This window comes from Odocoileus virginianus, chromosome 1 (genome assembly GCF_023699985.2).
Source record: "Odocoileus virginianus isolate 20LAN1187 ecotype Illinois chromosome 1, Ovbor_1.2, whole genome shotgun sequence".
NCBI classification, from domain to species: Eukaryota; Metazoa; Chordata; class Mammalia; order Artiodactyla; family Cervidae; genus Odocoileus; species Odocoileus virginianus.
Window position 1 is genome coordinate 48922230 of NC_069674.1, and position 26745 is coordinate 48948974.

The 26745-nt window shown below is 42.3% G+C and overlaps 1 protein-coding gene across 3 annotated transcripts in view; it reads left to right on the forward strand.

Annotated features, from left to right (window-relative positions):
* Positions 1-26745, forward strand: part of CREB5 (cAMP responsive element binding protein 5) — a 432361-nt gene that overhangs the window by 157024 nt on the left and 248592 nt on the right. For all 3 annotated transcript variants that reach the window (XM_070467861.1, XM_070467869.1, XM_070467873.1), the window contains exon 5: positions 13307-13479. In XM_070467861.1, coding sequence (XP_070323962.1) covers positions 13307-13479 — 173 coding nt within the window. The remainder of the gene's footprint in view (positions 1-13306; positions 13480-26745) is intronic.

Sequence of the window (26745 nt, forward strand, 5' to 3'; positions counted from 1 at the left end):
TCTATCCAGGCCCATTTCCTGCTTTTCCACGCCACTGTCTTCCTTGCAAGACTGACCTGTTTACACTGCATGAACGAACACCTTTAACCTGTGTTTTCCCACTGATCTGGGCCTATGGCCACAGGAGCACTATGACAGGTTTCCGGAGAGGGAGGAAGGAGAGCCTGTGGGTCTGTTCTCCCAGTTCGGTTAGTTGCCTCTTTTGACTGAGGGTCGCAGTTCTGGCCAGGTGCCCTCTCCACACAGCTCTCTCCTCCCTGGTCCTGCTAACCTCTTCTCTCCTCTGATCCCAGTAGCCTGTCCTTTCTCTCACTCCTGGAAGCCTGGGGATGCTAACAGCTCCCTGCTGAAACTGGCCCCAGGGCACTACACTGTGGCGTGTGCTTTTCTGCATTCTGCCTACAGCTTTGCAACTAGTTCCTTTATTGTGGGTGTGTGCCAAGTCGCTTCAGCTGTGTCCAACTCTTGTGCCCCTATGGACTGTAGCCTGTCAGGCTCCTCTATCCATGAGATTCTCCAGGCAAGAATATTGCAGTGGGTTGCCTTGCCCTCTTCCAGGACATCTTCCTGATCCAGGGATCGAACCCATGTCTCCTGCAGGTGGGTTCTTTACCACTAGTGCCTCCTGGGAAGCCAGATTCCTTTATTAATCACTCCTAAAACGACCCGTTTTGAGCACGCCATTTCTGTTTGCTACTGGGACCTCAAGTGATGCAGAGGTCCAACATTGTAATTGAAATTGTGCTTTTATCTGTAGTAAGTCTGCCAGATAACCTAAAGCATGAGCCTCCTTCTGTTTGACTAGAATTTTATCAACATTGTGAAATAGTATCTGATGGTACAATGGAGTGAAATGGGATTTTAGTAATCAAGGGATGTAAAAGCTTCAAAAGAAAAGTTATATAGAAAAATGAATTCAGACTTTTAAGGAAGTGTTTTAGAAGCATGAGATCCAAGGGAAGAAAGTCATAAAAGAGATTCTTGGTGGTCAAAAATAAATAAATAAGTAAAGTCATTGGATTTTTTGTGTATTTTTCTTTTCTTGAGTTCTTGTTTTAAGAATTAGGATCTGACATCTGCTTTTGGATTGAAATGAGTGAGAGAGGAATGGTGTTATGAATGGGAATGAATGGATGAAGTAAGGGAAATATGGACTCAAGGAGGCAGAGTTGTAATAGCAAACAGTGTGGCCAGGCCTCAGGCATAGGCCTCACTGGGAGGTAATGTTTGAGCAGACATTTGGAAGAGGTGAGGGAGGTAGCTGTGAGAATAATGTAAAGATGCCTCCAGCCTGTGGGGGTGGTGGCATCAAGGCTCCCATGTGCTGCCAGAGCATCAGGGAGGTCAGTGCAAGTCTGGAACAGAGTGAATAAGGTGAGAGGTGGTAGGAAATGAGGTCACAATGGTGGGTGATGTCTCGTAGGTTTGGGGATGTACCTTGCAGACTCTGTAAACATGGAAACCATCTCAATGACCCCCATGGTGCTCCTCTGGACACCTGAGGGTCCAGAGAACCAAGTTCCCACTAGAACATTTTTAAGAAATTGGCCTCTTAATATTCAGACAGGATTTCCAGAAGCTTCTTTGGGGACTGTCACATCCCGCTGTGGCCAGTTCCCCTGAACTACACAAGTGTTATTTGGTTCACTGTCATCAAGAGAGAAATGTTCTCTCTTTATATCAGGATTCCATCGAATAAGATAAACTGCATCTCTCACCAATTTCTCCTGTTGGATGAGGGCATTTGGGTTTTGTCTTAAGATTTGAAACACTGGTAGCTATGATTCAGTTTCCTTGGAAGCAGTGGCGATTCAAAAGGTACTTATCCAAGAGCCACTTCCCAGGATAGAAATATGCTGCTTTATTAATATTGATCCTTAGAACAGCCTCGCAGAAACTTAGGTTTGTGAAGCACTAAACAATTTACAAAGCAAGTTCATTCACGGAGAGTCACCTGACAGGTTCCACCAGCAGCAGCATGAAGTGGGAGCCTCTTCGTTCTCTATTGTTTCACAGGAGGAAGTCTATCTTGTACTACTTTTTCCTTCCCGTTGAAGATCACATTTCTATGTTATGTTCAGAGCATAATGTTGCCAAATACTCAGGAATGCAGATGCCCAACCAGTGCTCCAGGCAGGGGAGTTTTCAGGCAAATTCATTTTAGTGGCCAGCCCTACCTTCTGTCTCTTTTGACTGTGAGAGAACTGAGTGATGCGCGGCCTGGGAAAGGCTAGGGAGAGTTTCTCCTTAGACCTGTGCTAGAGAGTGCCACCTTTATATTTCTGGTCATTAAGCAAGTATTTGATTTTCTTAGAAATGCTGAAGGGAACTTCCCTGGTAGGCCAGTGGTTAAGACTTCACCTTTCAACACAGAGGGTGTGGGTTCAATCCCTAATCAGGGAGATAAGATTCCCCCATGCCTCGCAGCCTAAAAAAAAAACAAACAAAGCAAAACGTAAAACAAAAGCAATATTACAACAAATTCGATAAAGACTTTAAAAATGGTCCATATCAGAAAAAAAATCTTAAAAAAAAAAAGAAATGCTGAAGAAACAGACCTTTATCCTCCCTGTAGGAGTTTTACATACACTTATTTTTAGTAATTTTACTTTTTCAATAAGACAGGGAGAGAAATTTGTTTAGTGATTCTAAAATGGACCACTTGCCTCCTGCACAGCCAAACCAGGCGCTCAGGATGACTTCTCAGAATTTTCCTGTGTACTTAGTGTTGCTTTCATATTAAAGCCCCCTTTCAAAAATTCCCCAGGCCACACAGAAGCATGAGCCTGACAATAACATTGGTGCCATCTGCTTACCTCTCCTTACCTGTCCCATGACCCCAGGATTTCACTTGTTTTTAATCACTTAGCTCTGACTTTTGGGCCCTGTTTCCTAGTTGCTAAGGATGGCCTGTCTTCAACCAGGGTGCTCTCATTTGAGTTGACCAGACGCGTGGCAGTTTCAGGAGGCTGTTGAACTGTGTCCTGGCCTCTATGTGTTGATAAGGACTTAATGAGGACCCAAATTCCCAAGTGTTCTCTCTTTATATCTCAGGCTACGACAGCCGTGTGCCCAACATAGATGAGGGAATTACAGACTGATTGCTCTTTATTTCCATATCATCACCTCAGAAATCCTAATTCATTCATCCATTCAGTCACTGGTCATCTAGTTCTGTGCCAGGCATGGAGCTGGCATGTGTCCGTGCTCAGTTGCTTCAGCTGTGTCTGACTCTTTGTGACCCCATGGACTGTAGCCCACCAGGCTCCTCTGTCCATGGGATTCTCCAGGCAAGCATACTGGAGTGGGTTGCCATATGCTCCTCCAGGGGACCTTCCCCACCCAGGGAGTGAACCTGGGTCTCCTGCATTGGCAGGCAGGTTCTTTACCACTAGCGCTACCTGGGAAGCCCAGGTAGCCCAGGCATGGAGCTAAGGCACTAGCAATAGAAGAGAAAAGGAGACAGGCACTGTCCTTGCTTCCTGGAATTTATAATATGGTGCACTGGAAACAGGAAGTTACTATGTGATCAGGATAGGTGATGATGAAGTTCTGGAGCTGGTGGGAATGCAAAGCAAACAGCTGTGGGTATCATTATGGAGGCAGAATCAACAGACTGAAGAAGTTAAGCAAGATTACGTGCTTAACGGTAGGTCAGATGGAAACTCAGACCTGTTGACTAGCCCTTTGCCCTCCATACTGTGGTCTAATCAGCTCTAGATGATGTGTCTTTCCTTGTTTCTTGTATGTATGTGTATAAAGGTATTTTTCTGACTCATTTGTTTTTCATCCCCTTCTTTCCCTAAATTTACATATTTTCTCTAAACTGTAAGTCCTCTAAAAGAGCACTTACTTTTTTTTCCTCTTTCCTCAACATTAGCTATACTTACTATTTACTCACTCAGCAAGCATCTATGTGATAGCCATTGTATTGGGCCCTGAGGACAATGATATGAAATCAGACCTATTCCTGTCATAGAGTGTTCATAGCTGGAAGGGGAAACTGACCGGAATTATAGAAATAAATGTACCTGTGTGTTATAGGAACTTTGAAAAAAGTATGTATGGGATAAGATGGAGGGCAAAGGAGTGGTCAGTTGATTATAATATGGTGACCTGGAAATAGTGATTATCACAGTTGCTCATTGAGACAGGCTATAAAGGAAAAGATCTGGGCACTGAGGAAGAAAATAACAGGGGGCACATCTTTAGTTAGGGAGGTAGTGTTAGCATTGTAGTAATCATGATAATAATAATGATAATTATAATAATGACTACTAACTTTTATTGGACATTTAATGTATCCAACATTTCACTCAGTTCTGTATTTATATTACCTAACTTAATCTTTATAAAAATCCTACAAGGCAGGGCTGTTCCTGTGTAATGACTGAGAAAACTAAAGCAAAGAGAAGCTATAAACTTGCTCAAGATCACACATTGTTCCTTTATTCACTGAATAATTGAATTTATTGCACATCTATGAAGTTCATGGCGCTGGCGGTTCTCAGATAAACATGGAGCATTCCCTTCTCCAGGTTTCCTGGAGGAAGCATTTGTAAAAATAAGTCAGGCTTTCTGATGGAGGTGTGGATAAGGCACTATGGGGGAGCAGAGCAGGGAATTAACAGAGCCAGAAGTGGTGGAAGGCTCCAAAGAGGAGGGAGCATTGGAGCTGGACCTTGATGCTTGGGTTGACTTCAGAGAGGGAATGTTATGTGCAAAGGCAGAAAAGAGACATGAAATGATCTAGGATAGTCAAAAAACATCGAAGTCTGTGTGTGCCAGTGGTAGGGGAGAGGATGGGGAAGATGGGTTGGCAGGAGGTGGGAAAGATTGATGGCAACCAGAATGTAAAATGCTGAAATCAACTTGAAGGTGCACATAGGAGGTCATGGATGGCCAGTGGAAGTGTTTAAGTAGGCTGATGCCACGGTGGAATGAATGTACAGCTTTCTGGAATAAATTCCTTGAGAAAGGAGGAACCTTACCAAAGAGCAGTGCTGACAATATCATTTTCAGTGGTGTTAGATGAGTTTCTAACTTCCAGGATAATCTGTAGATACAGAAACATCAGAAATTTGCTCTACTGTGATTCTAGTAAGCTGAATGAAGTCCTAGTGCCATTTCATTCCTTCTTTTCCATATGATTGTATTTAGCAGGTGCAACCAAGACAGTAACATGGGAGATGAAAGCAGAGACGTGAACAGTTCAAGGCCCTGAGAAGCTGAGCAGGAAGGAGCAGGATCTTTGAGACAGACCCAGAAACTGTTTCTCACAGTCAAGGGTGGCTTCTGAGAAGAGGTTTATTGTCTTAAGCATTTTACAACAATATTAAATGAATAGCTATAAAATGCTTACAGGGGTGCTTCAGGGCTCCGTTGCCTGAAACCCAGTATTAGAAAGGATGACAGAGGTCTGGGATTGGAGGAGAGTGTGGACCAGTTAGATGGATCAGATCTTGCTGCTGTGTGTCCTGCAGGCTGACATCTAGAGCCCCAGTTAGGAGGTGCTGCCTTCTGGAAATGTGGGAGTGGGCTAAGACCACTAAGGGTTACATCACTGTGTGAGCTGCCTTTCTACCCATTGCAAGAGAAGTTGCCTTAGAAGTTGAACTTGATCCAAGCATCAGAAACATTATCTCTTTCTCAGGCTTTCCCTGAGCTCTGGGAAACTTTTAAGGAAGGTGAACTCTCATCATAGAGTGAGCTAGTCATGATTGTTTGTTTGTTTTGATAATTTGGTGAAAGTATTGATCAACACTTCTTGAACTACAGTCTTCCCTCCCTAATTCTAATCTGTACTCTTCATAGTAATCAGTTTAGAAATGCCGATGCAGCCAAAATGACCTTGAGACAAGTGTTACTGATCAATCACTTTGAAATGAATTAATGGTGCATTCCCAGGTTTTGCTAGGTGTGAAGGCTGTGGTGATGACATTGATCCAAATTAGTGGTGTGACAGATAGACTCTAATTCTCAGGATCATATACTAGCATCAGTTGGTCACTTCTTTTATCGTCCATAGAAATGATATCAGATATACTTTGTATTTTGCTGTGTCACTTTCCACTAGAAAATATTTTGGAAAGAGACTGTAGAGGCAGTGTGGATTCTGAAGCCAAGCTGCCGCATTCCAAGCTTGTCCGCTTACTCACTGTGTGCTTGGAGGACTCTTAACCTCTCTATGCCTCAATTTCCTCACCTGTAAATGGAGGTAATAATCATACCAAACTTCTAGATTGATGATAAGGATTAAATGAGATTTTGGACATATGTTCATGCTGTGTGTTAGCCATTACTTATAATATTTATTTTAATAATCAGCCACAGGGAGTAGCCACCTAGAATTAACCATTTACTGCCTGAGCCTCACATTCTGAACTCTACTGAAAGGAAAGAAGTGCACATTTGCTGTCTATGATGGAGTATCTGTTACCTCATGTGAAACTCACTACAATCCTGTCCACTAGATGATTATCTCCATTTTGGAGATGAAGAAGCTATGGCTCAGAAAACTCAAATAACACGTCCCAGATGATACAGAGCTGAAGCGAACTTGAGCTCAACGGCAGTGCTCACGTTTTCTTTGTGTAATTTGTTCCTCCTCAGAATTCCCCACGGATAAGTGGCAAACTCCGACAAAACAGTTAGAGGTACACGCCACAGCTGGAGTTTTCACAGTGCCCAGTGGTCTCCTCTCCTGCAGAGGTTGCCTGAGATGATGTCTTATCTTTTGTGGTCCATCTTGCACTATGCAACTATGCTAAGGAGAGAGAGGCAGCCTGCATGGCCCCTGTTCTCCCCCAACCCCAGCCATGCCTCATATAATTCCACGCTGTCTCCTTTGTCATGGAACAGCCCACCTACTCAGTAGGATTCAAAATACTCATACTGTTACAGCTCTCAAGAGCACCAGAAAGGAGTCAAGACCCTCTAGAGTCTCCAACACTTCCAGAGAGCCTAGAATCTTCCAGAAAGTTAGGACCTTTGTTATTCTGTCAAAGTCTCAGACATCTTTTGGATGCCGTTTATGGATGTTTACACCGGAGAAGTTCTGAAAATCTTCCTAACTGCCTGGGCATCATTAAGATGCAGACAATTCTAAGATTGCACAACTCAACTTGTAAACGTGTGTCAGGATGACCGTGGCTTATAAAGTCTCCACACCTTGGCAGTTGGAAAGAATATAGATTTGAAGATAACACTTGGGGACTTTATGGGAATCAACATCATTTTGTCTGTATGCTCCAACCTTCACTTTCATTTGTGGTCCACCTCCCTTCATCCTGCATTACCACACCCTGAAATTATAGTTATTTGTAAGAGTATGGACTTATATTCATATACATCAGGTTGTTTTTTCAATATTGGTTTCCAAGCCCATGCATGTAGAACAATTACCACTCTACCTCAAACTCACTGACTATGCAATCAAGACTCATTATTACCCCAGTTCTCATCCCATTCACACACCCTTTATGTCTCAGAACAACAGTAAATGGAGAGCAAGATATATCGCAGGACATAAAGAAAAGAAGGCCAAGGACATGCAGAGAAATTTGAACTAAAGAGGGGGAAAATTTAGGTGAAAATGATTTCTTCTCAGAAGATTTTTCATCTTTGATGTTTGAGAAATTTTATTTTGTTAGGTCTGTTCCCTCAATCATGATCCTTTGGGTCTGGTGGAAAGCTATAATTTTTGGAAGGCTCATTTCTGCAAAAACTTATGGTTATGGAGGAAAATCAATGTTTGTAAGCCCTTGAATCAAGTCTAAAAAGTCTGTTTGGATATTTAGTGTCTCATAAAATGTAACATAGAAAGACATGTAGAGTAGCAGAGCTGAAAAAGATCATGGAGACCATGTGGTCCACTGCACCCCTTTTAGTGATAGGCTGTGAAGTCAAGGGGAGCCGAATGATTTATGCAGGTTATATGACTATAAGGAGGGGTAGAGAGACTGAAATGGAAGAGACCTCTTAACTCCTAAGGCAGTATATTTTCAAAATTATCACGTTACTAATTATTTGGAAGCATCTGAGCCAAATTATGAACCATGCATTGTGAGAGAATCTTAGCAAGAAGAGACCTTAGAGATCATTTAGTGCCATCTCCCTCTGGCTGTAAGAATCCTCTTGGTGACATCCTTTACAGATGTCCACTAGTCCCTACCAGCTTAAATCTGATGCTTGGAAGCTCAGTACTTTATAAGGCAACTTGTTTTGTCTTTGGTTATCCCTACATATTGGTAAATTTAATCCCAACTAAAGGTCAGATTTCTATTTTTAAAGTGCCAGTCCAGAAAGAGTGAGTGTGGCCAGAGGGAAATGGAATGGTATTAGCGATGGTGTAGAGTTTTACTCTTTTTCTCATCTTAAAATTACAATAGTAATGCCTATCTTACAGGGTCATTGTGAGGATTAGAGGAGCAGCTTATAAAGCATCTAACATAATAGCTGCTTCAATAGGTACTCAAATTGTAGCTATTGTTGGCTTTTATCATCTTGATCCCATTTTTTGAAATTATGCTCTCTGGAGCAACATAGACTATGTCTAATACCGCAAATATTTGAAGGCAGTTAGCATGGCCTCTAAGCCTTCTATTCTTCAGACTAAATATTCCCTGATTCTTCTACCACTCTTCCTGTGATGTATTTTGGATGCCTCCATTGCTTTCATTCCCGCCTATTTGTCAATTTCCCCCTTAAAATGTGGTGGCCAAATGTGGTCAGTCCAACGTGCTCGACAGTGAAATAATTACTTCCCTTGATCTGTACTTTGCTCTTCTCCTACAGCAACCTAGATTTATGTTAGCATTTTTGGAGGCCAGCTCACACAGTTGGCTCAAGTAAAACCATGTTCTACTATCCAGAATGTTAGTGATGCCTCCCAATATTGTGTCAACCACAGATTTGACAAGCATGAATTTACATCTTCATCCAAGCTGTTGATAAAAATGTTGAACAAGAAAAGAGCAAAGGTTGAACCCCCAGATTCTTCACTGTATATTGACATCCATCACTGGTTGATGACGTTGTTTCACCAGCTCCAAGTCTACGCACCTATACTAACAAAAATAACTCGGTGAGATACAGTCACTCTTTGTGTTTTTGAAACTGGATATTTAATTCATCTAAAGATAAAATGCCATTCTTTTATCAAGGAAGACAGGTTTTGAACCCATAATTAGGAAAATGTGAATTCAGAAAGTAACTTCATGTTTGAGTTACTATGTAATGCTGAAAGAAAAAAAAATCATCTTAATGCAAAATGATAATGCTTGCTTAAACTTGTTTATTTTTCCAAAATGTTTTGAAATTACTCTCTGGGTCTTGTGGGAGGAGGCTGGAGAATTTGCAGATTTCATATGTGGGGGAGAAAGGAGATTTTTGAAGAATAGCATAACTTTTAGGAGTTTTTTGCATCTCTGAAGGATATCACAGAGACAAAGAGATCTCTTAAAAATGTTGATGGGGATGTGTGTGAAGCATATTCCTGGTAGTCTTTTTTATTCTTTTTAATGATTCTCAGACAACATTCCTAGACTTTTTGAGGGGAAAGGTATTTCTCTCTCTCATTTAACATGCTTCACTCTGAATAAATCAAACCAATTTCTTTGTACCAGGTTTCAAAAACTTTGAACAAAGGTTTTCTTGGTTTTCATGGTGAAGGTAAAGAATTGATATGGACATATCATTTGAGCCAAAGTGCTCAAAGACTTGAAGTTCATTTCTTAGTACTTTCCTTCAAGGGCTCATTCAATGTCTTCTCAAAGACTTTGATTTCCAGTGTATGTTCCATGCTTGTGGCTTTCTTCTTAATTCTGATCCTATTTCCCAACCCCATAATCAAACAGTTACCTTAATATCTAACATATCTTAACATCTCCTATTGTGAGCATACTTTGAGATTTTAAGGTAAACAGTCAAGAGAGCTCACATTCTCAAAATTCACCCAGGAAATAAAAGATAAGATTTCATCATACTGAATATTTTAGGAATGTCATTTTATAGTTTACTCATTCTCTTTTTTTTTTAACTGTGTGCCTACCTTATCCTGGGCACTGATCTGGGCAACAGAGACTCAGTGGGGAGTAAAGTCAAATTTAGTCCCTCCTCTCATCATGCTTATATTCTAGAGGGAGCAACAGATATTAATCAAATAATCAAAGACAATTGTCAACTTGTGTAAAGTGCCATGAAGGAGGGGGAGATGGTGCTCATCCTTGGAGAGGTCAGGGAAGGCATTCTCACGTGATGCTCAGTTTGTGATTTGAAGGTGCCGGGCGGGAAAGAGCACATGTTGCAGAAACAGCATGCTCAGCTCTGTACCGACATATGGAGCACGTTCGGGATGAGAGCAGGGAAATTCCTGCAGGTGGAGTGAATCACAGAGAGCGAGAGTGGAGGTGGTGTGAGATGAGCTGGGGAGGTCGAAAGGCTCTCATGCAGGCCTGGAAGGTGGTGCAGAGAGTGCTGTTAGGGTCTTCTGAACCACGAGAAGCCATCCAAGCAGACTGGAGAGAGTGGGCAATGTAGAGGGGTCTGTATGCGATGTGTTAGGTTTTCCCTTTTGAAAAGATGACTGTGGCTGTAGTATGGGAAGGAGGAGGCAAGGAAGTCAAAGTGAGTGACAGGGGACCGGTTTGGAGAGCGCTTGTTGAATCCAGGAAAAAAGATGATGGTGGTTGGGTGGAAGTTGGTGGAAGAAGAGACAGAAAGAAAACAATGATGCTTGCATTGAATTTATGGTACTTAGGGACTCCATGTGGGGGTGATAGAAAAGAGATGCCAGAGGTAACTCAAGAAGGGTTCAGACATTTTATATTATTGTCATGAACTTAAAGAAGATTATTTTTAAAATCATATGGCTCTGTTGATAACTTTCACTAGCACAACAGAAATAATAAAATGAAAGTCAGAAATCCTTCTGTGCCTGAGATCTATTATTGACAAAATAGGTGACTGTGAACAAGACGAAAAAATTTGAATACCTTTAAGGATCTAAACAATGGAAACATAATACTTGTAATGTTTACTTCATCACAACTTCACACTAAGCCCTAGGAAAATGAGTTTGTTGAGGTTCACTTTTGAAAGAAATAATGATTATCTTTATTTTCACTATTACTTTTCATTTGATTCTCTACACCTCTAGATCCCATAAAAATAACTCAAGCATATCCCGGTGCTGCTGCCCAATACAAATCACTGTTTCCTTTCATCTTACTTTAACCAACCACAATATTTTCCCATGTCAGAATAACCTTCCAGTATATAAGAGGAGCCTTTGGATCATGTGCATGTGTGTGTAAGCTTGTTCATGCCTTTGGGACCCACGACAACCCAGTCAGCTCACAGTCTAAGCCAGGTGCCCAGTTGCCATCTGGACTCTGGACAGACTGTGTGGTCAGGATTTAGAAATCAGAAACCTGAAAAAGGTGCAAAGTGATGGACACAGCCACCCCCGCCACCATATATGTTAGCACCATCATTTAACACATAGTGCAGGAAATCCTGTTCTTTGCAGAAGAACTTCAAAGAACCACTTCCCGTTCTCCTGGGCACTGTTTATTTTCTTCTTTGCTAACCCCAAAGCACAGACAGATAGATACTTTTCCTCTAGTAAATTGCTAGTGACACTCCATTTCTTTCCTGTCATCCTCAGCCCACTGTCCAGCTGACCTCTCAGATTTCCATACCCTTCTAGGCTAAAGAGCTGCACTTGGATGTTTTCAGTGGCCCACTGACTTATGTAACTTTGTCCTGTACTTTCTTTTTCTTTTCTCGGTTCTGAATTTCTCACATTTGAGCCCTCTTATGCCTCAGTGTGAATCCTCTCTTGTTGCCCCAGTGACATTCTTTTCTAAGCATTGACTTATATACATTATCACATGTGAAATAGATAACTAGCATAAATCTGCTATATAGCACAGGAAGCCCCGCCTGGCACTAATACACATTAAGTAAAATAGATAACTAGCATAAATCTGCTATATAGCACAGGAAGCCCCGCCTGGCACTCTGTGATGACCTAGAGAGTTGGGATGGTGGGAGGAGCGGGGCTCAACAGGGAGGGGATATACATACACTGGTTTGCATTGGTGCATGGCAGAGACCACTGTAACACTGTAAAGCAATTATCCTCCAATTAAAAAAAAATAAGCACTGTCTTTTAAGCTAGCTTTATCATGCATATTTTACCTTGGGTGCATACTAAGTCATTTCAGTCATGTGCAGCTCTTTGTGACCCTATGGATTGTAGCCCTCCAGGCTCCTCTGTCCATGGGATTCTCCAGGTAAGAATAGTGGAGTGGGTTTCCCTCTTCCAGGGGATCTTCCCAACCCAGGGATTGAACCTGTGTCTCTTATGTCTCCTGAGTTGGCAGGCAGGTTCTTTACCACTAGTGCCACCTGAGAAGCCCATACTTTACCTTACTTTTGAATTTTAAACAAAGAAGCCTTCACTCAAGTCACCAGAAATAAAGACAGGATGTTAAGTCACTCAAGTGACTCAGTTGTCTCATTATTTTCTTCCCTACTTTATTCATGTATGTATGTATGTTTACTGAATACCTACTCTGCTCCAATCCCCATGGGATAGAGTCATGAACACAAACATTGTATGTTCTAGAGGAAAAGACAATGAACAAGTAAACAGGTGAACAAGTGTTGTCAGTATTCCATGATTCAACCAAAGTACTAGAGATTTATCTTATGGAAAAACAATAGAGAGTTGTAACTCTCACTCTCGCCATTGAACGCCAGACACCCTGTTGTCTTTTACAGTCAGCATCCTCACTCCCTAGGTTGTTGAGCTTGGGTCATGCATACCCAGATTATGATTTAGAAAAGTAGTTTCCTGGGGGGAAAAAAGAGGTAGTTACTCTTATAGGACTGAAAAAGAAAAAAATAACAAGTGTGCTTGTCATTCAAAGCAGGGTGCTGAATGGCTTTTCACTAGATCATAATGTTATGCACTTACCACAAAAAATCATTTTCAAATGGAATATATATCACCCCAAGTCAGAGCAGATATGGACTAAACCTCACATGGGGAGGTGGCAGGGTGATTAGTGAACTTCCAGGTATTTTCTTATGTGCTTTACTCTAAAGGTGAATGGTTATTTTTCATCCCCTTGAAGCTGTAAGTTATAACAAAATAAATGGATCCATGGCTTGCCAGAAGCCATAACTCTGTATTTAGTTGACATGACCAGATTCCCCAGTTTGGCCTTTGAGAGTCTGAGAGCAGAATAAAGCATTAACCTCTTCTGACCCTTTCCCCTCTGTCTTCTCTGGGCAGAATATCTCGATGCATAACCCTGTTGGTGGGGCCATGGCGGGGCCTGGAACTCACCAGCTCGGCAGTGCCCGGATGCCCAACCATGACACCAGCGTTGTGATTCAGCAAGCCATGCCGTCACCCCAGTCCAGCTCTGTCATCACGCAGGCCCCTTCCACCAACCGCCAGATCGGGTAAGGAGATCTCCTTGGTTGTCTCTGGGTCCTGGCTGGAGCTCAGGGAAGGTTCTGGACTTTCTTCTGCTTTCGGGTCTGCAGGTTGAATAAGACAGAAGTTGGTTTTCCTGGCTGGTATGATACTGCCTAGAGTTCAGAGTTAAGTTTTTGATGGGAGAAAGGTAGAGGGAGTCTCTGTTTGGTAGAAGCTCTTTGATCTTGACTCTGGAGAGAAAAGCAAGTCGCTCTGTGTCATTGTTCCTTCAGAGAAGATTCTTGAACTTTAAGGTGACTGTAGGGAAACCCCTTGGATGTTGGGAGCAGAGTGTAGTTCTCAGGACAAATGCTTGAGGGTGGTGGAGGGAAGTGTCATTCACCCAGCTTCCTCGCTAACAGAGTATGTGCCTCCATTCCTAAGACCAATGTCCAACACCCGTGTCTCTGGTGTATTTCCACAGTCCTCCTTCTCTCTGATGGTTCTTCTTTCTTCTTTCCCTTGTTAATATTAATACCTTCTCATTAGCTCGCCTCTCTTTCTGCACTGGTTCATATTCATTCCTGGAGAAGACAAAACAAAGAAGGCAGACCCTATCCTTCTCATTTATGTAAAAATGATAATACTGAGGCATTGAGGAAAAATAGGTCAAATGCTCCCAGACACTGTATCATGTCATGGAACAAGCACTCACTCCTGAGCGTCACGTGATAGCTCTCGGTCCCTGTTACTCAGAGTGTGGTCTGAGGACGGGCAGCATGGGTATTACGCAGGAGCTTCTTAGAAATGCAAACTTCTGGCCCAGCTTCCTGCTCTCCAGAATGAGGATGGCGTCTCTTCTCTCTACCCTCACAAGAGTAATGTGAAAAGAAATAAAAGATTTAAGAGTGCTTGGGATCTTAGGAAGAAAAAGTAGTGACTTAAGCCAAAGAGCTATGATAAATTTATATTGCTGGATGCTGAGACCTGCTTGCTCCTTGTTCCTAGAATTCTCTGTTTAAAATAAGAAAGGGAGCTTGCTGTGTTTGGTGTGCACATCAGAATTTAAATATTCCACTGAGTAGTAGATATGGTGATTTTAAGAAAACATTAGAAGCTATCTCACTCTTTATCAGTATGTCTTTTCCCTTCCTTGTTTTAAATGTGTATAAGAATTCCCTACCCGGAGGGAGTACTAAGAACAACGGCTCTCCCTCCTCAGAATATGCTAGAAAGGGTGCCTTGTGGCTCACATTTTTCAACTCATCAGGATGGGTTGTGACATATGAAGACAAAATCTTAACAAATGAGAGTTGTGGGTAATAACTATGTTGTGAGTTTGCCATGGGAACCTTTGGTTTCCCATTCAAGAAACAGAAAATTAATCTGGCCATTTGAATGCTTGGCTTTGTTGGAATAAGCCAGTGCTGAAGTTGCAAGTGTGTCTGTGAAAGAATCCTTTTTTTCTCCAATGTCTATGGGAATAAATGCGTCTCCGTCCAAAGCAAGAACCTGTAATATACTAAGAAGGTGGGGTTTTAAAGACAGCATCTCAGTCTCAAGGGACTCCTTCACTCCAGTGGCTTGGCTTTGGGCAAACAATTCACAGTTAGGCGAGCTAATTATAATTATTTTATTTTTCTTTTAAGGGGAAAAAACATAAAATGTGCTAGATTTTATTAGCATTTTTACGGCATTCCTTCTCCCCTGGAGTTCTTCTGCCTCCTGCCCCCCAACTTCCCTCTTGGAGGCCCTTAGTATTTGGCCATTGTTAATACAATGGTGGTTTTTGTGAAACAATCTTTTAAGGGTTAGCACTAAATTCTAAGATGGGTGTTGACTCTGTGAATAATATACCCAGCTGGCCCAAGTCTGTACAGTTGGATGGCATTTCTAGGCTGTGTCACTGTGCCCTGTTAGGTGGGGATATGTGCCATCGCCCGACCCACTGTCTTCCCGTTTATTCCCAGTCCTGGGGTGTTATGTGTTTCTCCTGGTGTTTTCTAGGAGATAATTGTCACTTTAGGACTCAGTCTCATTGCCAAGCTTGAGGGAGGCTATTTCTTGCTTCAGATCCTTCCCTGTTGTGCTTGCCATGTTGATTCCAACCCCCACACCCTGTCATTTCCATTTTTCTCCATGTGACCCATCTAAAACCTTGCCCGGATGATCATGGGGGCTCAGCAGCCCATCTCACCAGTGGATTCAGAATGAAACTCTAGGTGGTAACATTTGGGGATGGCTGACTCTTTTATTTCTCTCAGCAAAGAGGAAATGAGTACTTATTTTAAAACATGAGTTCCCTCTGGAGACTGTGTCTTTAAATGAGCATTTGAAACTGCAGATAGTTTTCTTTCTTTTTTTTTCTCTGAGGCTGCACAGAACCATATTGTAGTAATATTCTGATTTTTATCACAACCTCAAATATTTAAGTGTCAAAATCTGGCCAAGCCACCTGCAAATGTTTGCCATGGCTACCGGCCAACAAAAACAGCAAACAGCAATGAAAGTCTTCATTCAGGCTCCGTGCTTAAGCTGCACCCAGCCAGAGAGGCTGGGACCCACCTGTGCCCATGCACAGGGCTTTTTTGCTGTGGCCAGTGGGCGTGTTCACGGATAGACTTTGCGGGAGAGAGAGGGGGCCGCCCATCTCCCTTTCCCCCCTTTTCTTCCCTTTGACCAGTGCTGGGTTTCTGTTGCCAATTCCGCTTTTATTCTCCTTTCTGCCACTGTCCCCCCTTCATGCTGTATTTAAACTTAGAGGTTTGAATGTATTGGGAGTGATATTGACATAAAGGACTGGAAATGGGGACAGTGCCTGCTCCTAAGGAAGATTTGGGGGACAAAGTGTAGGCATCCTTGTGAGCATTTGATTTTCATATTTTTGGAGCAGGCACTGAGTCAGCGTAGGACCAAATGGGTGGAAATGCAAAAGTCCGAGATAGACAAACCACGTGGGCAACCTCCAGTCTACCCTCTATCACCCCCTTCCATTGCCAATGCCCAGTTCTGTCCAAGTAGTGCTTTTTATCTCGATAGAAACTGGAGGTAAGTATAAATATCCCAAATTGCACTCGTGTGGTTAGGCAGGCTAGAAAAACACGCAGTGTTGGAGAGTGTGGGAGGCATTCCCAAACTAGTGACTACTTGTGCATAGTCAAACTGGCAGACACCTTGTCGAGAAGAGTGCCTTTGGCTGATTGATGGTAGCATTTTAGGAGATAAGTTTTCCAGATGGAAAAAGAAAAAGAGGGAGCCATGGGGTGTGGGGGAGACAAGCGAGACAGAAAACAAGCATGTGTTAAATACAGATGAAATCGATTCTGCCTTGAACCAAGTATGTGGCAGATTCCAAGCAGTATCTCTCCTCTAGTCATTTTTTTTTTAATTAGAGATCATGTAACAGGCTCATTAATTCAGGATCAAGTCTGCAACTCCTGAGAGAATGGTGGAAGAGCGGGTATCAGTAGTATAAATTCCCTCTTTCTCTAATTCTGTCTCTCTCACTCTTTTCTCATATGAGAAATTTTTGTAGGTGCCAACAATCAGTTGAGGTGGCTGCAATTTTAATAGATCCTAGCTTTCCTTGGCGGCTCAGTGGTTAAGAATCCGCCTGTCAAGCAGGAGACACAGGTTTGATCCCTGGATTAGGAAAATCTTCTAGAGATGGAAATGGCAACCCACTCCAGTAGTCTTGTCTAGGATAATCCCATGGACAGAGGAGCCTGGCAGGCTACATTCCATGGGGTTGCAAAAGAGTTGGACATGACATAGCAACTGAACAACAGTAAATTCCTAGAGAAACCTATTTCTCTTTATGGACCAATGTTATTAGATAATTCATGCTTGGTAATTTTTTAGGAAGACAATGAAAGTAATATGGAATGAGGTGATCTACAACAATGGATATCAGTACAGAGCTCTAGGAGGCACTTCCCAAATAGTCCACAAAATTTCTTCCTGTATTCAGAATGTTCTATAGATTTAGTTCTCCCTATGGAATTGGCAAATGCATGAGCTTGTTAGATTATTGGTAAAAACATTATTTGCCAGTAATTGCTTACAGTGTAGATGTGATATATCTAACATCAGCATATACAAATGTTCCTACCAAGGCTGATATTTGAAAAGAAGGTATCTGGTCTTTTCTGGAATATTCTAGTTAGGATATCAAGAAATTTGAAAATATGTTCAACAGCATGTATATATAAAACCTCTCTCTGATTTTATGCCAGTTTTAGTCTTGGCACATGTCTGTTTGTAGGTATATTAGCTATTTCATCATATACCCTATTTGTATGAAGCTGTATTTAGGCAATGTAGATCTAAGACTTGGCCAGAAATTTATAGAAAATATAGTAAGTCTTGTAAAAATAAAAAGGAGCTGATATTCATCATAAATTGTATTTCTCTCACCCTTTCTGAGTTTCTTTTTAAAAAATAATAGTAATAAAAGAAGAACTTATCACATCTCAGAACTTACTGATGTAAAAAACAATGCCACTTTGCTTGTTGGAGAGAGTCATGTGGTTTTTTGTATGAGTTGCTGTCGATGCTTGAGGTGTCCATTGAGATAGGAATGTTAATTGATTCAAGGATTTCTGTGTCTATCATTCTGAAAAAAGGCAGGGGAAAGGTCAGTAAATGATGCCATCACGAAAAGGCATTGCTGAAAGAAAACTTATGTAAAACATCAGCTTACAGTTGAATCAGACTGTAAAGAATCTTCCTGCAATGCAGGAGACCTGGGTTCAATCCCTGGGTTGGGAAGATCCCCTGGAGAAGGGTATGGCTGCTCACTCCAGTGTTCTTGCCTGAAAGAGTTCATGGACAGAGGAGCCTAGTGTGCTACAGTCCATGGGATCACAAAGAATTGGACATGACTAAGCAACAAATGGCACCCCACTCCAGTACTCTTGCCTGGAAAATCCCATGGACAGAGGAGCATTGTAGGCTAAAGTCCATGGGGTCACAAAGAATCGGATATGACTGAGCGACTTCACAAGTGACCAACACTTTCACTTTCACATTTCACAGTTTGAGTATACTTGTTCTGTATATGCATAGGTGTATACATCCATTATTGGAGAAGGCAATGGCAACCCACCCCATTGCTCTTGCCTGGAAAATCCCATGGACAAAGGAGCATGGTAGGCTGCAGTCCATGGGGTTGCTAGGAGTTGGACATGACTGAGCGACTTCACTTTCGCTTTTCCCTTTCATGCATTGGAGAAGGAAATGGCAACCCACTCCAGTGTTCTTGCCTGGAGAATCCCAGGGATGGGGAACCTGGTGGGCTGCCGTCTATGGGGTCGCAGAGAGTCAGACATGACTGAAGCGACTTAGCAGCAGCAGCAGCAGCAGCATACACCCATTATGAAGAGTTTTCCTAAACTCCGCAAGTCAGCAGCATGAATTAGAGTGTCACTGCTCACCACAGGCCAGTGCTAGCGGGGTGCAGGCCAACCTTCTTCCTCCTGGATGCAACAGCCAGCAGGTCCTGGCTTATCCCTCCCTGCCCCCACCCCCACACCCCTCTCCAGGACAGCTTGAAGCCCCCTTTGAGTAATTCAGACCCGAAGCCATTATTTCCTGCTTTGTGTGTTGTGGACTATCATGGCTATGAACATTGCTTTATTGTTAGAAAGTTGCTGGGTCTTTCACAGCCCTGAGAACATTTATGAGGCCTTTCAGGGGAATGCTTTCTGGGAGGGTTGACGGACTTAACCATATGGCTCCCGTTAAATCCTGTGCAGAGCCTTGAGAAATTACCTCTGACAAGAGGGCCAGCAGCTTTCTACTCAAAGAGTTTTATGTGTGGAACGAAACATTAAGTACTGATACTTGAGGAAATATAAGGTTTCTTAACATTCAAAAGTTGTAATACCACAAGGTATTGTGGCCAGATGAAGGGGGCAGAGCCAGAATGCCAGAGCACATGGCTACATCTTCCAAGAAGCAGAAAAGCACCCCTGCTCTCCTCTGCTAGCCTGGTTCTTGCCCGTGATCCCTCAGGCCAGCTTTGTTGTGTCTTGATGTCTCAGTTCCTCACCTGGAACACAGCAAGGCGGGTATCTTTGCTTAAACAATAGACGTCTACTTTCCACAGTTTTGGAGGCTGGAAAGTCCAAGGTCAAGGTGCTGGGCAGATTTGGTTCTTGGTGAGGGCCCTCTTCCTGACTCACAGATGACTGTCTTCTCACTGTGTGCTCACCTGATTGCTTCTCTGTGCATACACAGAGAGAGAGAGAGACAGACAGACAGACAGACAGACAGATTGACGGAGAGAGGAGAGGGTTTCCCTGAAAGCTCAGTTGGTAAAGAATCCGCCAGCAATGCGCGAGACCCTGGTTCAATTCCTGGGTCGGGAGGATACGCTGGAGAAGGGATAGGCTACCTACTTCAGTATTCTTGGGCTTCCCTGTGGCTCAGTTGGTAAAGAATCTACTTGCAATGTGGGAGACGTGGGTTCGATCCTGGGTTAGGAAGATCCCCTGGAGAAGGGAACAACTACCCACTCCAGTATTCTGGCTTAGAGATTTCCATGGACTGTATAGTCCTTGAGATAGCAAAGAGTCGGACACAACTGAGCAACTTTCACTTCTTCACTTCAGAGAGAGGAGAAAGAGACAGAGAGTGAGACCTCTGGTATCTCTTCCTCTGCTTAGGACACTAATCCTGTTATCCCTATAACATGACCTCATTCAAACCTAATTACCTGCAAAGGCCCCACCCCTAATCATCACATGGAGTTAAAGCTTCAATATATGAATTTGGTGGAGAAGGGACTGGCAGTCCACTCCAGTATTCTTGCCTGGAGAATTCCATGGACAGAGAGTAGCCTGGTCGGCTACCGACCATGGGTTTGTGAAGAGTCAGATATGACTGAGCGACTAAAACAACATATGAATTTAGAGGGAGACACATTCAGTTTGTAAAAGCTAGTCTTCTTGGGAAAGAAAATTCAAAGTCACTGTTTACTGGCTCAAGCTATTTGTTAGAGAAGTTTGGGATTAGCAGGCTGATAACTAAAGAGAAGAAAGGAAGCTAACATTTATCCAGCATCATCTATGTGCAGAGCACTCATTTATCTTTGCATGTTGCTTTCTATCATTCTCCAAGAGTCTGGAGAGGCAGACATTATTTGCTCCAGTTTTATTGCTCAAGGAAAAGAAGTAACTTATCCAAAGTCACTCAGCTAGTGAGATGAGCAGAGTTTTGAGTGCGGTTCTGTTGGATTTCAAAGCACATGCTTTCCCTGTGCTCCAGCCTGTAGCAGTCCCAGTGCCATGAAAGATACACGAGCATGCCTGACCATTTGGGAGAGTCATCTACCCACATGAGGTGGTTAGTGCTCAGCCTCTGGTTACAGTGTGAAGTGCTTCCTTCACATACCTACAGGTTGCTCAAGGGCAGAGGTAGACATACTGAGTTGCCAGCAGCTGCTTAAATCCTTCAGGAGAAAAATACAGGAGTTCCCTGGCTCTCAGAAAGGGAGTTTGCAGGTCATGAGAGCACATGGATATGTAGAGAGAGAGCCTGTGCCTCGGAGATCTCTTGGCCAAATCCTCTCACTTTTAAGAAAACCAGATTCCTGCCTGAGAGTGGCTGTCCTTTCTCCAACCATTGGTTGCTTTACATTTGGCTTCATGATTTATAGAAAGAACCTGTCCCCTGACCAGATGAAGTGTGACTTTCAGGCTATTCTGACTCCTGTGTGGATAGGTGACTTTGCCTGTGATGTCTTATTGGGGGAGAGTCTCAATTCTGGATCTTATAAACATAAACCTTGCTCACAGAGTTCCAGAACCTTCCGTATAAGTGTCTCTGTGTGTTTTGACTGTCTCCTCCCATTTTTAGAACAGATAGGCACACCAAGGAGTCACCACACAAAGAGCTGACTCTTTGGAAAAGATCTGGATGCTGGGAAAATTGAAAGCAGGAGGAGACGGGAATAATAGAGGATGAAATGGTTGGATGGCATCACCAACTCAAGGGACATGAGTTTAAACAAACTCCAAGAGATAGTGAAGGACAGGGAAGCCAGTATGCTGCAGTCCATGGGGTCAAAAAGAGTGGGACATGACTTAGCAACTGAACAACAAGGCACAGGTCTGCTTCTAGAGAAAATAGCCCAGGATCATTCAGTCTGTGTCAGTTATAAATCTAGACACTTGTTCTTTTGTGTAGCATATTGAAAAGATATGCCTGGAAAAGACAAGCTTACTCAGAGCGAAACCAAGTCAGGTTAGAGGGGAGTCTTGCAAAAGTATTGACCACAGGTTCAGAGGTCATGGGTTTAGGCTCTGCCACTCAAAAAACTTTATAACCTTGGCCAAGTGCACAATTGCCCTGGGCCCCACTTCCTTCCTCTACACTTTAAAAGTTTAACCAGCTGATTACAAGTCACTCTCAGCAACACAATCCTCGTTCATTGCTTCTTTCCTGTTTCAAATTTCTTTTCTCTTTTGGTTTGTTTTCCTCTAGGAGCTGATTTTGGGGTTCTTGATTATCTGAGTTTCAGGAGGCATTCTCATACTCATATGTGTAAGAACAGAGTAGGGCTTGGGAATGTTTGGGAAGAGGAGACCAGTGCAGTCAAGAGAAGGGTCCTAACATATGAAGACAGAGAGACTTGACTTCCAGGTTCAACTCCTAGGTGAATCACAACAAATTTATAATTCTGTTACATGGAGATTTTACACCCATTTTACAACTGAGTAAAGTGAGGTTCAGTGATTATGTGGCTTGCCCCAGGTTATATGGATAAAGGTAAATGCTGGAACTGGAAGCCAAGCCACTGTCCGATGGGTCCAAATGAAGTTGACTTCTCCAAGTTTTGACTTCCTTACATGTAAAATGAGGAGGCATCACTAGAAAATTCTCAAACCTTATCCAGAGCTAAGAGACTGGTGGATTTCATAATAAGTGTAATTTTGAAAACTACTTGGAAGGTAAGTTCCTTGGGGGCTCAGGACTGTTTGCATGACTGTGGAGTTTCCTCCCTTGAATTAATCCTATCAGCAAATTGTTCTTTTATTCTCATTTTACTAAAAGTGACTTATTGCTGAAGAGCTCACTAGAAAAACACCTAAACAACAGCACAACAGTAAAGATATAATACAACAGTGAAAGATATAATACAAATGTAATACAATAAATTGGAACAATTATATTGCCAGACATAGCTTAATGGAAAAATGCAGCCCACTGTCTTCTTTTTTTTTTTCTTTTTTCTTTTTGAAGCTTGCTCCCTGTTTTTCCAAGGACGAGCTCCACTTCGTCCTACCAAAGCTTCTTGCTTTGTTTCCATTGAACTCTTTTGTCTCCAATCTTCCCCTCAAGATTCCCCTTCCTCCCCTCAATATTCAGGTCACCAAGGTTTCAGGCCACATCTGTGTCAGCCCAGAGATGAACTCTCCTCTATGCACCCTTGCTACTGCTGCTAAGTCACTTCAGTCATGTCCAACTCTGTGCGACCCCATCCCTGAGATTCTCCAGGCAAGAACACTTGAGTGGGTTGCCATTTCCTTCTCCAATGCATAAAAGTGAAAAGTGAAAGTGAAGTCTCTCAGTCATGGCCGACTCTTCACGATCCCATGGACTGCAGCCTACCAGGCTCCTCCATTCCATGGGATTTTCCAGGCAAGAGTACTGGAGTGGGGTGCCATTGCCTTCTCCTCCACTGTCTTCTTTTTTGGGGATTTACTATTTAGGGGGTTACTTTATAGAAGACCTGAAACATAAAGGTCTAGCTTATATCAGTATTTAGTGTTTTCCAAGGGGAAAACCTTGGATAAGGTGCCAAATAACTAAACATTGGAAATTGAGGATATATATTTATCTTAATATAAAATTCAGTGATTAACTGCACCTTTCTGTGTTTGTCATAGTTCCTACATGGGAATTGGTTCATTATGTTCTGTTTTCAGGGCCAGAACACCGCGTTGGCGCGCCACCGTAGGTTTACATGAGTCCCAGTGTTGCGTTTAGAATGAGTCCCAGGACTAAGTGTAACCATTCCTTCAAGAACACCAAAAGGGATAGTAACATGGGGAAAGGACTGGTGTGTGCTGCGCTCTCCAAGGTGAGCACGTTAGGAGAAATGAATCTGGGAATGCAGAGGTGCTACTTCGTAACTGGGAGGGCACTTTGCTTTTCTGAAGACTGAGCATGTACAGGTAACAGGCTGTATCCCAGTAGACATTTCTGACTATTTGTAACTTTCCCATTCTTAAAGACTGTATGTTTCATGAAGTATAAATAACTCTTACCTGTACTGATTGACAAGTAGTTTCTGAGTTAAAAGAGAAGAACTGCAGATAGTCTGTGGTCCTCATTGCAATACTATGTAGTCATATAACTGGACATTTTAGGATTTAAAAGGTAAATGATTCAATAGGTCCTCTTATATGTATTTTTCAACAATATTAGACCAAACAGATTTTTTTCTACTGTCGTTTTTAATATTCTTTTTTTGTGGAGGATTTAGTTAAAGGAGATACAAATTCTGTGGACCTTTTACCTTTGGTTGGATGAGAATATCACAGAAATAACCAGTTTGGTCTTGGATTTTGGATATAAAGGCAATCCCTTGTATCAAGTTTCCGTTACCCACTGCTGGAAGCCTATTTAAGTGAGACCGTACACTGTCATCGCTAGAGATGGTGAGCCATTGCTGGTGGCTCTGACTCCATCGCTCACAAGTTCTGGGGCTTTGAACAGCTCCCTTGGCCTCTCGGGGCCCTACTTTCCCATTTTATAAAATGAAAGAATGAAATGGGGTTGTCTAACCAGTGCCCTTTTCTAGCTCTTATGAACATATTTGTTTCCTTATCAGGACTAACACTCTCTCACCATACTGCTTGGCTGGTAGGGATTATGGAAGAAGAAATTTCATAAAAACAGATATATCACATTTAGCAGACAATCCAGTAATCTGTTTACCAAGTATGTTGTGCTTTTGGTAAATATCAACTGTAAAATTTCTATAGAGCAATAAACATTCTTAATGGTACCAGACACATTTAAAAGAATTTGGAGTTTTATAGTTTTCCCCCCTTTGGCAAAGTGCATTCTGGCTGGTGAATAGGTCAGTAAAGTCTGTAAAATGATAGGACCCTTGTGAGGGGGGGGGGGGGGGGTACAGACATGCCAGAATGTGCTTGGCTGGTTTTTGCAGAGGTGCAGGTTTTTGCAGAGGTGCAGGTCTTTGCAGAGAACAGATGGCCCCAGAAATCTTTGAAATGCCAGAAATGACTTCCTGAGTATACTCATCATATATTGGTTCAGATAGGTAATTCATAAGCCAAATATACAGCAGTTTACCACTGACCTCCAATATATTATTTTCAGTCCATAAAACCCATAAGCATTTCTACATAGACAATCATAATGATGACTGCTGCAACGAAAACCCATCCCCAAGTCAGTAAGCCACTGAACACTGTCAAATGCACAATGGTGTTCTCAGTGTCTATAGGGGCTGGAGGCCAAGTGTTTGGCAGGCTCTTGGGGATCACTGCTTAGTGTGACATTTTTTTCCCACTTGAGAGTCTTGCTTCAAATTGAATGCCTAAAGAGATAAGCAATAAAGTGCTGGATTGAAGAGAAGTAGGGTCTGCTTCCACTGCAGCAGTATTTGGGGAGTATGAGGGATGCCATTTTTGTTGAAGTTGCAGACTCAGTGAAGCTAGAGTCTACCCCTGAAGCTTTCTGTAACCCTATATTGAGTCAGGGTGTATTTTTTAATGACAAAACAAAATTGCAAATTTATAGATGCTTATTTCAAATCACAGCCTCTCTAAAATTTTGAAAGAATGAATTTAAAAATAATCTTAACTAAATTGTATATTAATAAAGGAGACTGGGGAATTTTAATGTCCAATTTTATCCAAATGAAAATTGTGTGTGTGTGAGTGACATACATGTATACACCCACTTCATAACAATTTGCTTTACTGGAACATCATTTAAGCCATTTGACATGTATATAACATTATTCAAAACCTTTGAAGAAATTTTCCAGGTATATTCTGTGTATTCCACATGGCATGTCCTAAATGTCCTTTATAACCCCTTCTTACATGACAAAAAACTACACCAGCCCCTTGCAACCACTTTTAAAGAATAGTCACAGTGATTAACAAGCATAATAAATTTTAAAAGGAAAAAAAAAAAACTCATATAGATTCGCATTAGACCCTTAACCTAGTTTTTCAGAAAATTGAAACAATTCCTCATTATCTACAAAATGACTATTTGTTGATGGATTATGTTTTCAGGAGCAGCCACTTTTATTTCTCTGACACCTTGACATCATTGGTGTGTGGGGTGAGATACCTAAGTGCTAATGCGGATGTCCCTGGGAGGTGGTGACAGCCAGATCTAGAATGGGGGAGAGAGAGCCACAGCTCAGCATGTAACCCCCTTCCTGGGAGAAGCAGGGTGAATATCTCATAGATAACTGGCTGTGGCACTAACCATAGGCTTGGGGCTTCACCACAGAAGGCTTTGATCTGTCGGGAGATTCTGATTCATAGCTGAGGTGGAATGGGTATGGCAGGGCATTCATCTAGGACCCTAGCTTTCTTTTCTTCCTCTCTCCTTTCTTTCCTCCCTCGTTCCTTCCCATCTCCCTTAGAAAGAAGGAAGAATACCTCCAATTATTCATCATGTCTGACATTTGGCCATGGCTCTCAGTAGAAGTCTGGAATTGGAGAAAGTTTAAAACTTAACTAAAAGGAAAATGGGAGACTGTGTGTGTGTGTGTGTGTGTGTGTGTGTGTGTGTGTGTGTGTGGTGTCAATTACTCAGCATGTCCAAATCCCCCCTCATGTGTGGATAGCCGCTATTTATTTAATTTAGGTCTGTAGTCAAGCACTTTGTAGGAAACCCGAGGAATGAGTTTGTCCAGATCTCTTTTGGCAAATGTGTATGTGTATTTGTGTGTGTGTGTGAGAGAGAGAGAGACAGAGACAGAGAGAGAGATTGATTTTTATAAAAACAGTGTGTGAAACTTTGGCTGCCCCACCAAAGCCACAGATAATCAACCTTATATTGGGTCCGCCGCATTCCATAATTATTATTGCCATTAGGAGTAATTATTATTTGCCTTGTTGGGTTGGCAGTTTGGAGTCTGCCTGAGACTGAGGCTTCTCACAGGAGCAGAAGCACACACACAAAGACCGAGATTCACCCACAAGTGCTTCAACATGTTTGGACGACATCCCTTGCTTGGTTCACTTCATTGGATTTCAGACACATTGAGCTTCAAATTGAATGAAAAGTTTATCAGATACAAAACCAGC